Source organism: Mobula hypostoma, chromosome 8, assembly GCF_963921235.1.
Source record: "Mobula hypostoma chromosome 8, sMobHyp1.1, whole genome shotgun sequence".
NCBI lineage: Eukaryota > Metazoa > Chordata > Chondrichthyes > Myliobatiformes > Myliobatidae > Mobula > Mobula hypostoma.
The window spans coordinates 30,724,417-30,739,559 of record NC_086104.1 but is presented as its reverse complement, the minus strand read 5'-3'; the positions used below and the strand labels follow the sequence as shown (position 1 = coordinate 30,739,559).

Sequence of the window (15,143 nt, the reverse complement as noted above, 5' to 3'; positions counted from 1 at the left end):
TTTGGGTGTGTTTTCAGTGGTGGATTGTCTTAAGGAAGAGGTCTCTATCTGTATAGCATTTTCTTATAACTTTCACCCAGGATTAAACTCAATAATAACAGCAATGAACGTGATATCTCTTGCTACAATTGAATGTTTCTCAAATAAAAGCAATTCAGTAATCAGATGTAGTTAATACTGCTTCATATGGAAAATACGGTTCACATGCACTCTTATACCTTCTCTCAAGCAGATAACTTGTCACATATGCAAATATGCACTGGACCTCTTGTGCTTCAGACAACACTCTCGATGTGATCAAAGTCATATTTACTTTTTATCTACCAATTTTGATTTGGTAGTTTTGTAAAGTATTCTGGGATTCCTCAGGTTTTAATATTGTCGATCCTAACACTTTCAAAAGTTGCAATATTACTTTGTGGGTAATAAGGAGAGTACTTGAACTCCCACAATTGATATTACTTCCCACCACAGTGCCTTTAGCACACAACAATCAGATGGAATTTAGGCTTTTAAAATTTTTTATAATTTTGTTTGCTCTTAGGGGTTTGTGATCAGAGTTTTGGGATCCATGTGGCTGAGCTTGCTCAGTTTCCCAGACATGTTATTCAAAATGCCAAGGACAAAGCCCTGGAGCTTGAGGAGTTCCAGAATATAGGGAAGACTGAAGATTCTGAGGAAGGACCATTGGCCAAGAAATCTCGTCAAGAAAAACAGGTTTGTGACTGTGTCCAACTAGTTTTGATCTAACAGAACAGGCTGTCTCAGAAATTTACATTAAACCTGACCTGAAGAGAACCTCTGTTGCAGTTAGTACTGTATTGTAATTTCATTCAGTGTGCTAATTAGCCTGGATTATTTTCTTTTCATCATTCTCTAGAGTACTAATTTAACTAAGCTTCAAAATCAGTAGAGAGAGATTTATATTATTATTTGCTTAATTTGCAGCAAATATTTCCTCTTGATCATAAATTATTTTGAATAAGGTGTACTCATCTTGCATCACCGAACCAGAAGTGAATAATTTTTGTTTATGGACTTATCCTTCTTTTGCCTCTAGGATTTTAAAATGGACAACCATTTCACACTGTAGGGCGTCAGAATATTTTTGATGTTATTTAATAGGATCATTAGAGTGCGAGATGTCTGTAGGCAGAGAGCAAAAACTGTCCAACTCATAAGCAAACTGACAACAAATAAAATACTTTCAATTAGAAATTGAAAAGTAGGAGAAATGTTTTGTATGCCAGTTTATAACAACTTTATCTTCAAATGTGAAAGTCAACACAAGATGCTTTAAACCATAAGACCAAAAGATAGGGAAGCAGAAGTAGGCCATTCGGCCCATTGAGTCTGCTCCGCCATTCAATCATGGGCTGATCCAATTCTTTCAGTCATCCCTACTCAGGTCAAGTCACTTTTTATTGTTATTTCAACCATAACTGCTGGTACAGTACACAGTAAAAACAAGACAACCTTTTTCAGGACCCTGGTGCTACATGAAATAATACAAAAACTACACTGAACTACGTAAAACAACACAAAAGCTACGCTAGACTACAGACCTACCCAGGACAGCATAAAGTGCACAAAACAGTGCAGGTATTACAATAAATAATAAACAAGGCAATAGGCTCAGTAGAGGGCAATAGGTTGGTGTCAGTCCAGGCTCTGGGTGTTTTTATATATATAATTTTTATTAAATTTTCAAAAAGAATACATGAAAAGATAAAATCTACCCCCCCCTTAACCCTCCCCCCCCCCCATATATAGTCCTACCTAAAAGGAAAAAAAAAAGAAGAAGAGCCGCCTGGGTATTGGAGGGTTTCCACACGCTCCATGGGATTCAAAATAAATTTGGTATAATTATTCGTTACTTTCCCCAAGTAACCAAATTCTTTGTCGGAGCACTTAAATATGACATCCTATCTTTTGTAAATAAGGGCGCCAAATATTCAAGAATGTTACATAATTATCTCTTAAATTATAAGTAATTTTTTCAAGTGGAATAGAACTAGCCATTTCATTATTCCAACGATCCATACTTAAATACGAATCAGATTTCCAAGTAACTGCTATAGTCTTCTCAGCTACTGCCAATGCAATTTTTATAAATTCTTTCTGATATTTATTCAATTTAAGTTTCGGTTTTATCCCTTCAATATCACCTAATAGAAATAATACAGGGTTATGTGGAAGTTGAATTCCAGTAATTTGTTCCAATAAGATTCTTAAATTTATCCAAAAGGATTGAATTTTAAAACAAGACCAAGTAGAATGTAGAAAAGTACCAATTTCTTGATTACACCGAAAACATTTATCAGATATATTTGAATTTAATCTGTTTATTTTTTGTGGTGTAATATATAAATGGTGTAAAAAATTATATTGTACTAATCTAAGTCGAACATTTATTGTATTTGTCATACTGTCCAGACAAAGTCTTGACCAATTTATTTCATCAATATTAATATTCAGATCTGTTTCCCATTTTTGCTTTGACTTATGGGTTCCTTGTTTAATTGTCTGTTCTTGAATCAAATTATACATACAAGAAACAAATTTTTTAATTTTTCCTTTTTGAATTAAAATTTCAATTTCATTAGGTTTTGGCAAAAACATTGTTTGACCCAGCTTACCTATTAAGTAAGCCCTTAACTGAAAGTAACAAAAGAAAGTATTATTAGATATTTTATATTTATCCTTTAATTGTTCAAATGACATCAATATACCTCGCTCAAAACAATCTCCTATAAATTTAATCCCTTTTTGGTACCAATTATATAAAAGTTGATTGTCCATTGTAAAAGGAATAAGTCTGTTTTGAAACAAAGGTCTCCTTGCTAATAGAGATTTCTGTGTTTCCTTATCAACATTTATCTTATTCCATAGATCAATCAAGTGTGTTAATATAGGAGATTCTTTCTTTTCCCGTATCCATTTAGATTCCCATTTATATATAAAATCTTCAGGTCTATTTTCTCCTATCTTATCTAGTTCTATTTTAATCCATGCTGGTTTTTGATCATCGAAAAAAGATGCAATAAATCTAAGTTGAAGGCTCTGGGTGTTGAGGAGTCTGATGGCTTGGGGGAAGAAACTGTTACATAGTCTGGTCGTGAGAGCCTGAATGCTTCGGTGCCTTTTGCCAGATGGCAGGAGGGAGAAGAGTTTGTATGAGGGGTGCGTGGGGTCCTTCATAATACTGTTTGCTTTACGGATACAGCGTGTGGTTTAAAAGTCTGTAATGGCGGGAAGAGAGACCCCAATGATCTTCTCAGCTGACCTCACTATCCGCTGCAGGGTCTTGCGATCCGAGGTGGCACAATTTCCAAACCAGGCAGTGATGCAGCTGCTCAGGATGCTCTCAATACAACCTCTGTAGAATGTGGTGAGGATGGGGGATGGGAGATGGACTTTTCTCAGCCTTCGCAGAAAGTAGAGACGCTGCTGGGCTTTCTCTGCTATGGAGCTAGTGTTGAGCGACCAGGTGAGATTCTCTGCCAGGTGAACACCAAGAAATTTGGTGCTGTTAACGATCTCTACGGAGGAGTCATCGATGTTCAGTGGAGAGTGGTCATTCCGTATCCTCCTGATGTTAACAACCATCTCTTTTGTTCGTGTTCACAGACAGGTTGTTGGCTCTGCAGCAGTCCGTTAGCCGCTGCACCTCCTCTCTGTATGCTGACTCATCGTTCTTGCTGATGAGACCCACCACAGTCATGTCATCGGCGAACTTGATGTGGTTCGAGCTGTGTGTCGCAGCACCGTCGTGGGTCAGCAGAGTGAACAGAAGTGGACTGAGCACACAGCCCTGGGGGGCCCCGTGCTCAGTGTGATGGTATTGGAGATGCTGCTTCCAATCCGGACTGACTGAGGTCTCCCAGTCAGGAAGTCTAGGATCCAGTTGCAGGGGGAGGTGTTCAAGCCCAGTAGGCTCAGCTTTCCAATCAGTTTCTGAGGAATGATTGTGTTGAATGCTGAACTGAAGTCTATGAACAGCATTCCAACATATGTGTCTTTCTTGTCCAGGTGGGTTAAGGCCAGGTGGAGGGTATTGGCAATGGCGTCATCTGTTGAACGGTTGGGACGGTACGTGAACTGCAGGGGATCCAGTGAGGGAGGACAGCAGGGTCTTGACGTGCCTCACGATGAGCCTCTCAAAACATTTCGTGATAATGGATGTGAGTGCAACGAGACGGTAGTCATTGAGGCAGGACACTGAAGACTTCTTCGGCATGGGTACGATGGTGGCAGCCTTGAAGCACGTAGGAACGACAGCGCTGCTCAGGGAGATGTTAAGGTGTCATTAAGAATCTGTGCTAGCTGGTCTGCACATCCTCTAAGCACTCTGCCAGGAATATTGTCTGGTCCAGTAGCCTTCCGTGGGTTGACCCTGCAGAGGGTTCTCCTCACATCGGCAACAGTGAGACACAGCACCTGGTCGTTTGGAGGAGGGGTGGTCTTCCTCGCCGCCATGTCATTTTCTGCCTCAAAACAAGCGTAAAAGTTGTTCAACACATCTGAGAGGGAGGCATCACCAGCACAGGCAGGTGGTGTTGTCTTGTAGTCGGTGGTGATATGAATGCCCTTCCACATGCACCGCGTGTCGCTGCTGTCCCAGAAATGGCTGTGGATTCGCTGGGCGTGTGTATGCGTTGCCTCTCTGATGGCTGGGACAGTTTGGCCCTCGCTGTTGTTAGGGCTGCCTTGTTGCCTGCTCTGAAGGTGGAGTCACGGGTCCTCAGCAGCGCACACACCTCCGCGATCATCCATGGCTTCTGGTTAGTGATGATCTTGGCCACAGTGATGTCATCGATGCACTTGCTGATGTAGCTAGTCACTGTTGCCGTGTAAGTTGGTGGAGTTGCCATCGGTTGCAGCCTTCCTGAACATGTGCCAGTCAGTGTGCTCAAAGCAGTCTTGAAGAGCAGAGATGGTTCCTGCTGGCCAGGTTTTCACCTGCTTCTGAACTGGTCTGGAGCGCCTGACAAGCGGTCTGTATGCTGGGATTAGTATAACAGAGATGTGGTCTGAGTAACCGAGGTGAGAGTGGGGCTCCTCCCAGTACGCGTCAGAAATGTTTGTGTAAACAAGGTCCAATGCGTTCTCCCCTCTCGTTGCATTGTCCACGTTCTGGGGAGCACTGACTTAAGCCTTCACCCCATACCCTTTGATGCCCTGGCTAATCGAGAACCTACCTATCTCTGCCTTAAATACACCCAATGACTTGGCCTCCATAGTCGCTTGTGCCAACAAATTCCACAGACTTGCCACCCTCTGACTAATGTAATTTCTCTGCATCTCAGTTCTAAATGGACGTCCTTCAGTCCTGAAGTCATGCCCTCTTGTCCTAGACTTCCCTACCATTGGAATTAACTTTGCTATATCTGTTCAGGCCTTTTAACATTTGGAACGTTTCTATGAGATCCCCCCCCAACCCCCAACAATTCTCCTGAACTCCAGGGAATACAGCCCAAGAGCTGCCAGACGTTCCTTAAGCAGTAACACTTCATTTCTGGAATCTTCTCTGAACCCCCTCCAATGTCAGTATATCCCTTCTAAAATAAGGAGCCCAAAACTGCACACAGTCCTCCAAGTGTGGTCTCACGAGTGCCTTAGAGAGCCTCAACATCACATCCCTGCTCTTATATTCTATACCTCTAGAAATGAATATCAACATTGCATTCGTTGTCTTCACAACTGACTCAACTTGGAGGTTAACCTTCAGGGTATCCTGTACGAGGACTCCCAAGTCCCTTTGCATCTCTGCATTTTGAATTCTCTCCCCACCTAAATAATAGTCTGCCCGTTTATTTCTTCCACCAAAGTGCATGACCATACACTTTCCAACATTGTATTTCATTTGCCACTGCTTTGCCCCTTCCTCTGAGCTATTTAAGTCTCTCTGCAGGCTCTGTTTCCTCAACACTACCCACTCCTCCACCTATCTTTGTATCATTAGCAAATTTAGCCACAAATCCATTAACCCCTTTAGTCCAAATCATTGACATGCGTCGTAAAAAGCAGCGGTCCCACCACCGACCCCTGTGGAACTCAACTAGTAACCGGCAGCCAGCCAGAATAGGATCCTTTTATTCCCACTCCCTGTGTTCTGCTGACAAGCCAATGCTCCACCCATGCTAGTAACTCCTCTGTAATTCCACGGGCTCTTATCTTGCTAAGCAGCCTCGTGTGGCACCTTGTCAAAGGCCTTCTGAAAATCCAAGCACACCATGTCTACTGCATCTCCTTTGTCTACCCTGCTTGTAATTTCCTCAAATAATTGCAGTAGGTTTGTCAGACAGGATTTTCCTTTCAGGAAACTATGCTGGCTTTGGCCTATCTTGTCATGTGCCTCCAGGTACTCCTTAATATCATCCCTAACAATAGATTCTAACAACTTTCCAAACACTGATGTCAGGCTAACAGGTCTGTAGCTTCCTTTCTGCTGCCTCCCACCCTTTTTAAATAGCGGAGTAACATTTACAATTTTCCAGTCACTTGGTACAATGCCAGGATCTATCGATTCTTGAAAGAGCATCATTAATGCCTCCATAATCTCTCCAGCTACTTCCTTGAGAACCCAAGGGTGCATTCCATCAGGTCCAGGAGATTTATCCACCCTCAGACCATTAAGCTTCCTGAGCACCTTCTCAGTCATAATTTTCACTGCACAAACATCACTTCCCTGACACTGTAGAATGTCTGGTATACTGCAGACGTCTTCCACTGTGAAGACTGATGAAAAATACGTATTCAGTTCCTCTGCCATCTCTGCATCTCTCATTACAATATGTCCAGCGTCATTTTGTATTGATCCTATATCTACCCTCAACTCTCTTTTACCCTTTATATATAGTTAAGAAAAGCTTTTAGTATCTTCTTTGATATTAGTCGCCAGCTTCTTTTCATAATTCAACTTTTCCTTCCTAATGATCTTCTTAGTTTCCTTCTGCAAGTTTTTAAAAGCTTCCCACTAGTTCTAGCTTCCTTGTATGCCCTCTCTTTTGCTTTTACTTTGGCTCTGACTTGTCAGCCACAGTAGTGTCCTTCTTCCCTTTGAAAATTTCTTATTTGGAATATATCTGTCTTCCCTCATTTTTCGCAGAAACTCCAGCCATTGCTGCGCCGCTGCCCTTCCTGCAAATGTCCCTTTCCAGTCAACTTTGGCCAGTTCCCCCCTCATGCCATTGTAATTTCCTTTATTCCACTGAAATACTGACACATTGGATTTTATATTTTCCCTCTCAAGGAGGAGAAGATGGCAGTGCGCGCGGCCTCTCCGGTGGTGAATATCTGTTATCTGTCAAGTAGGGGACCGTGCACAATTCTGATTTGATGGAGATGGACGTCAGAGTATGGAGAAACATCTGGAAAACTTCTGAAATGCCCGCTTCACTGCCGCTGCTACTGTGTGGTAACCAGAATCTCCGGAACAGAAGGCCCCAAATCCTCGGCTTTGCTTGCTTCAGTGGCCAGGGTTAGGTCGAAGGCGCTTGGCAGAGGATGGCGCTCAGGAGGCTGTATCGGAGGGGCTGGTCGGAGCTCGAAGTTTTCGGACGGATGGACTCAGTATTGGCTGTGGCCGGCTGCTTCCAAGGCATCAGCAAGTTGACGGTGCCTGGAGGTTTATGGCAGGGAGTTTCTCCCTTTTGCCGCCTGCTATCGGGGACGCGGGAGTCAGTCGACTCGGGAACTCTGAGACTTTTTTTTTTACCGTGCCCATGGTTTGTTCTTCATCAAATTATGGTATTGCTTTGCACTGCTGTAACTATATGTTATAATTATGTAGTTCTGTCAGTGTTAGTCTTTGGTTTGTCCTGTTTTCTGTGATATCACTCCGGAGAAACATTGTATCATTTCTTAATGCATGTATGCATTTCTAAATGACAATAAAAGAGGACTGAGTGTTCTCATAATCTAAAAAAAATTTGAATGTGAATTCAATCATATTGTGATCACTGTTCCCTAAGTCAGTGGTCCCCAACCACCGGGCTGTAAAGCATGTGAGGAAACAATATGATTTGGCGATATGAAACGATATGAGTCAGCTGCATCTTTCCTCATTCCCTGTCACGCCCACTGTTGAACTTGAACGCACATGAGGTCATCAGTCGGTCATTAACCTACAACTACTCTGAGTAAAAAACAAATGTCGCTTGAGAGTTTCTTTGGAAGAGGTGGTAGGGGACATAAAAGGCTTAACGATGATGAAAACGCAGAGACAGCTGAGGCCAAGACTGCAAAAAAAAAGAAAGCTTCCTTCAACAGAAAATACGACGAGTCATACATAAAATATGGCTTTATTGCGACCAGTGACTCGCACGCTCCAAGCCCCCTGTGTGTGATATGTGGAGACAAGCTGTCTAATGAGGCAATGAAGCCCTCAGAACTGCTTCGGCACCTTGAGTCCAAGCACCCTGCACTTAAAGACAAATCCGCTGAGTTTTTTGAGCTGAAAAAACGTGAGCAAGCGGGACAGAAGCAAGTACTGAGAGCCACCAGCTCCACAAATGCTGCTGCTCTGAGTGTGTCGTACTTAGTGGCTAGCCTTATTGCTAAAGCTAAGAAGCCTTTCACTGTTAGTGAATTGATTCTGCCTGCTGCTAAGGACATGTGCCATGAACTGTTGAGAGAAGCTGCAGCTAATAAGATGGCACAGGTTTCTCTTTCAGCAACCACAGTTTCAAGGAGAATCGATGACATAGCGGAGGACATCGAAACACAGCTCTTGGAACGGCTTAATGAGTCACCATGGTATGCTATCCAGTTTGACGAGTCTACCGATGTCGACAACAAGGCAATACTGCTGGTTTATGTGCGATATATATTTCAAGACGACGTGGACGAGGCTATGTTGTGTGCATTGCCACTGCCAACTAACACAACTGGTGCAAAACTATTCAAGTCTTTGAATGACTACATGTCAGGCAAACTGGACTGGTCCAGATGGGGCTGCAGCTATGACTGGACAGCTGTCTGGTTTCACTACCCGAGTCAGAGGTTGCTCCTGAAGGCCAGTCTACCCACTGTGTCATACGCAGGGAAATACTGGCTAGCCGGAAAATGTCACCTGATCTTAACAGCGTATTGAGTGACTTTGTTGAAGTTAACAATCACATCAAAGCAAAAGCCCTTAACTCACGTCTGTTTGAGCAGCTTTGCGAGGAAATGAATGCAGAGCACAAACGCCTTCTCTTAAACACTGAAGTCACGTGGCTATCAAGGGGGAGAGTCCTGGCCAGGGTTTTTGAGTTAAGAGAGCAGGTACAGAGATTTCTTTCAGGAATAAAGTCACCACTGGCAGCACTCTTCAGTGACGGAGAGTGGATAGCAAAACTCGCTTATCTGTGTGACATCTTCAACCTGCTTAATGAACTCAATTTGTCACTTCAGGGGAGAATGACAACTGTCTTCACGTTGGCAGATAAAGTGTCTGCTTTCAAAGCCAAACTGGAACTGAGGGGACGGTGAGTGGACAGAGGCATATTTGACATGTTCCCAACATTAGCTGGGATTTTGGGAGAGACTGACGCTGCACTGTCCTTCTCACAGCTGGTGCGCAATCACCTATCTTCGCTGTCGGCAGAATTCGAGCGTTACTTCCCAACCGCAAATGACCCAAGATGTGCAAAGGAATGGGTCCGTGACCCACTTGTGAATGTCCCCGGTGAATCATCCATGTCAGCGCGGGAAGAAGATCAACTCTTTGAGCTTGCAAATGACAGTGGGCATGTTTGACATGACTTTGATCCAGAATGCCGGAAGAAATGTTAAGGCTGAATATCCTGAGATAGCCATGAAAGCACTGAATACGTTGCTTCCATTTCCAACAACATATCTCTGCGAAGCGGGGTTTTCTGCAATGAGTGCAATGAAAACTAAATTGCGGAATAGTCTGGACATAAGGAACCCCCTTCGAGTACCACTGTCTCCCATCACACCTTGATGAGATTGTTTTGTTGCAGAGAAATGAAATTGACTGTATTAGCCACTTATAAGTGACTTACCACCTATATTCCAGCCATTGGACTTTCAGCTCCCAATGGCGGCCATACTTTAGCCAAGTTTCAGAGATGGCCACATCATCATATTTGCCAATCTGTAACTGAATTTCAAGATCTTCCATTTTATTCCTTATGCTGCGTGCATTTAAATATAACACTTTCAGTCCAGTATTTGTTGATTTCTGTTTAAACTGCTTCACACCTCTATTGCCCTGTAACTGATGCCACTGGCTGTGATTAAGCCTCATCTCCTGCCTGTTCTTTCTATAATCTCTGTTGCACACTTTGTTTGATTTATTTCTATTTTCCCCTTCCTCAACCCTATCATTCCAGTTCCCATCCCCCTGCCAGATTAGTTTAAACCCTCCCTAAGAGTTAGGATGTTGGACCCCTTTAGGTTCAGGTGTAACCCGTCCTTTTTGTACAGGTCGTATCTCTCCCAGAAGAGGCCCCAGTGATCCAAGAATCTGAAGCCCTGCCCCCTACAGTAGTCTCAGCCACACATTAATATGCCTGATCATGCCATTCTTGTGCTCATTAGCATGTGGCACAGTAATCCTGAGATTACTACCCTAGAGGTCCTGCTTTTCAGCTTCCTACCCAACTCCCTCTTAAGGATCTCCTCCTTTTTTCTGTCTATGTCATTGGTACCAACGTGTACCAAGACTTCTGGCTGCTCACCCTCTCCCTTCAGAATACTCTGCACGTACCCTGGCACCTGGGAGGCAACACACCATGCTGGTATCTCTATCAGGCTGACAGAACCTCCTGTCTGTTCCCCTCACTACGGAATCCCCTTTGACTACTGCATTCCTCATCTTCCTCTTTCCCTTCTGCACCACGGAACCAGGCTCAGTGCCAGAGACCCAATCACCGTGGTCGTTTTCTGTCAGGTTGCCCCCCCTCAAAAGCATCCAAAAAGAGCTAACGATTACTGAGGGGGATGACCACAGGGATGCTCTCTACTATCTGAGCTCTTCCCTTCGCTTCCCTGACAGTCACCCACTTAACCTAATTCCTAGGAAGAGATGCATTTGACGTTTCAGGCCGAGACCCTTCATCAGGACTAACTGAAGGAAGAGTGAGTAAGGGATTTGAAAGTTGGAGGGGGAGATCCAAAATGATAGGAGAAGACAGGAGGGGGAGGGATGGAGCCAAGAGCTGGACAGGTGATTGGCAAAAGGGATACGAGAGGATCATGGGACAGGAGGTCCGGGAAGAAAGACAAGGTGGGGGGGGACCCAGAGGATGGGCAAGGGGTATATTCAGAGGGACAGAGGGAGAAAAAGGAGAGTGAGAGAAAGAATGTGTATAAAAATAAGTAACAGATGGGGTACGAGGGGGAGGTGGGGCATTAGCGGAAGTTAGAGAAGTCGATGTTCATGCCATCAGGTTGGAGGCTACCCAGACGGAATATAAGGTGTTGTTCCTCCAACCTGAGTGTGGCTTCATCTTTACAGTAGAGGAGGCCGTGGATAGACATGTCAGAATGGGAATGGGATGTGGAATTAAAATGTGTGGCCACTGGGAGATCCTGCTTTCTCTGGCGGACAGAGCGTAGGTGCATTCCGCAGGGATCGCTCTCTACGTGACTCCCTTGTCCATTCGTCCCACTGATCTCCCTCCTGGCACTTATCCGTGCAAGCGGAACAAGTGCTACACATGCCCTTACACTTCCTCCCTTACCACCATTCAGGGCCCCAAACAGTCCTTCCAGGTGAGGCAACACTTCACCTGTGAGTCGGCTGGGGTGATATACTGCGTCCGGTGCTCCCGATGTGGCCTTTTATATATTGGCGAGACCCGACGCAGACTGGGAGACCGCTTTGCTGAACACCTACGCTCTGTCCGCCAGAGAAAGCAGGATCTCCCAGTGGCCACACATTTTAATTCCACATCCCATTCCCATTCTGACATGTCTATCCACGGCCTCCTCTACTGTAAAGATGAAGCCACACTCAGGTTGGAGGAACAGCACCTTATATTCCGTCTGGGTAGCCTCCAACCTGATGGCATGAACATCGACTTCTCTAACTTCCGCTAATGCCCCACCTCCCCCTCGTACCCCATCTGTTACTTATTTTTATACACACATTCTTTCTCTCACCTTTTTCTCACTCTGTCCCTCTGAATATACCCCTTGCCCATCCTCTGGGTCCCCCCCCCCCCGGTCTTCCTTCCCAGACCTCCTGTTCCATGATCCTCTCGTATCCCTTTTGCCTATCACCTGTCCAGCTCTTGGCTCCAACCCTCCCCCTCCTGTCTTCTCCTATCATTTTGGATCTCCCCCTCCCCCTCCAACTTTCAAATTCCTTACTCACTCTTCCTTCAGTTAGTCCTGACGAAGGGTCTCGGCCTGAAACGTCGACTGCACCTCTTCCTACAGATGCTGCTTGGCCTGCTGCGTTCACCAGCAACTTTTATGTGTGTTGCTTGAATTTCCAGCATCTGCAGAATTCCTGTTGTTAACCTAATTCCTGCAGCCTCAGGGTGACTAACTCCTTGTATCTCCTCTCTATCTCCTGTTCCCTCTCCCTAATAAGTTGTAGGTCATCGAACCACAGCTCAAGATCCCTAATACAGTCTCTCAGGAGCTGCATCTCGGTGCACCTGGTGCAGGTGTGGCCCACATCTAACACCCAGAGCAAAATACTAACGCTACTGACATACTCTCTATTCCTCAAAAAAATGCAAAGAAAACCAAAATCGAAAATCACCTACCCACTTACCTTGCTGAAGCCTGAATGAGCCAAAGCCTGTCGCTTCTGCTCTCGCCACTGGCCTACTCCCGACAATGTCGCTCCACTTATCCCTTCTGTATTTTTATTTAGTTTGTCGGGCTCAGTTGTCACCACTGATAGGCCCTGCACGATAGACTCAGCATTAGACACTCAGCCTTCATGTATGAAGGGAAAACTGTTCTAACATTTCATCCGAGAGCATACAACAGTTCGGATAGAGGACTTTGAACCCAAAATGTTCACTCTGTCTTCATGCATGCTGCCTGACTTACTGAATATCATAAAATCTTATGTTTTATCTTCTTGGAAAATCATGCTAATGTGGACTTCAGGCTCCACCTTTTCTCCCTTTTTAAAATCTGAAGGGTCCTCTATGATAATCGGTATAATATTAAGGTGTGCCCGTGTCTACAGTTTAAGAACGTCAAGTGGCATTTCTGCTAGGTATCAGAACATTTTCCATGTAAAATAATTTACTTGGAGCATTTAGTCTCTGGTCATTACTGAAGCTCTGAGATAGCATGAAAATGATGAGATGTTTACTGTAGCCATGGAGTAATATTTCCCCTTGCATTTCTGTAGGATGGTGAAAGAATCATTGCTGATTTTCTATCAAGCATCAAAGCATTGCCCATTTGTGACCTGTCTGAAAAACAGGTAAAGCAGAAGCTGATGATGTTGAAGTCCGAGGTGCTGGCACAGAATAACAGTTTCATCAATGAAATAGTTGCAAGATCTAAGGTGACGACTTTAAAGTAAACTTCAGAGTGAATGAATTTACGGATGGGATCCCTGGCAAGTAATATGGACAGTCAAGGGAAACTAAGCAGAAGCATTGAGCACAAGCTACTGTGCAAAATTGTACCTGAAGACAAAAGAATTGTTCTTGTCAATGGCTGTGTTAATCATTTTAACAGAGTTTGAGAGGTGCACTATCCACACAAGACACAAGTCCGCTTGGAGGGCTTTTCATGCTTTCTCTACTTCATTTATTCTGTATATTGCAATGTGAGTCACATTGCAGTTAATTTTGTTGTGATTTTTTTTTCAAAAAGATGACATTTACAATAAAATGATTAAAAATCCACTGCTGCTTATTTTTTGTGGTTTTTGTAACAACAAATTGCACCTGGCAGTGGGGAAAACGTCATGCACATTAAGTACTTTTTTTAAAAAATGCTTAATTTTGGAATTCTGAAAGAAAAATTCAATTTGTATTTATATATTGCCTCTAATGTGGATCTGTGTCTCAGATTCTTTCAGGAATATAATCCAAATGAAACTAAGTCAATTGAATAATTGTATGTGAAATCATTGAGTCCTTGTTCAGAGGCAGATTCATAAGGGGAGATATTAAGGTTTAATCAGGGAAGTTCAAATTGTAAACAAAAAGCAACATAAAATATGAATACACTTAGTTGTAGTGAAACATAGGAAAAAACCTACCGCTCAATGCAAGCCCTTTGGCCCACAATGCTGTGCTGAACACATGCGTATTTTAGAAATTACCTAGGGTTACCCATAGCCCTCTATTTTTCTAAGCTCCATGTACCTATCCAGGAGTCTCTTAAAAGACCCTATCATAGCCGCCTCCAGCACCGTTGCTGGCAGCCCATTCCATGCATTCACCACTCTGCATAAAAAAAACTTACCTCTGACATCTCCCCTGTATTTACTTCCAAGCACCTTAAAACTGTGACTTCTCGTGTTAGCCATTTCAGCCCTGGGAAAAAGCCTCTGACTATCCAATCAATGTCTCATTATCTTATACACCTCTATCATGTCATCTCTCATCCTCAGCCGCTCCAAGGAGGAAAGGCCAAGTTCACTCAACCTATTCTCATAAGGCATGCTCCCCAATCCAGGCAACATCCTTGTAAATCTCCTCTGCACTCTTTCTATAGTTTCCACATCCTTCCTGTAATGAGGTGACTAGAACTGAGCACAGTACTCCAAGTGGGTTCTGACCAGGGTTCTATATAGCTGTAACATTACCTCTCAGCTCTTAAACTCAATCCCATTGTTGATGATGGCCAATGCACCATATTCCACCTTAATCACAGAGCCAACCTATGCAGCAGCTTTGAGTGTCCAGAACAAATCCAGGAAATCTTAGCAACACACAAAATGCTGGAAGAACTCAGCAGGCAAGGCAGCATCTATGGAAAAAAGCACAGTTGACGTTTTCAGGTCGAAACCCTTCGGCAGGAAGGAGCTGAGGAGGATAGAAGTTGACCCTTAATGAAAATGAAGGTTTAGTGGAATTTAAATGAACTAGAATTATAAAACTGAGATTTTAGTTAATTCAAAATCATTGGACAAGAATCACACAGCCATGCATGCAAGTACTATGCCTCAGGAAGTCTTGTGCAGTTGAAAAATGTCCTGACGC

The 15,143-nt window shown here is 43.7% G+C and overlaps 1 protein-coding gene across 1 annotated transcript in view; it reads left to right on the top strand.

Annotated features, from left to right (window-relative positions):
• Nucleotides 1–13,832, top strand: part of LOC134350442 (DNA mismatch repair protein Msh2-like) — an 82,537-nt gene extending 68,705 nt beyond the window's left edge. The window contains exons 15-16 of the mRNA XM_063055637.1: nt 545–717; nt 13,334–13,832. Of these exons, the coding sequence (XP_062911707.1) occupies nt 545–717; nt 13,334–13,510 (350 nt within the window). The 3' untranslated portion in view covers nt 13,511–13,832. The remainder of the gene's footprint in view (nt 1–544; nt 718–13,333) is intronic.
• Nucleotides 13,833–15,143: the final 1,311 nt, after the last annotated feature.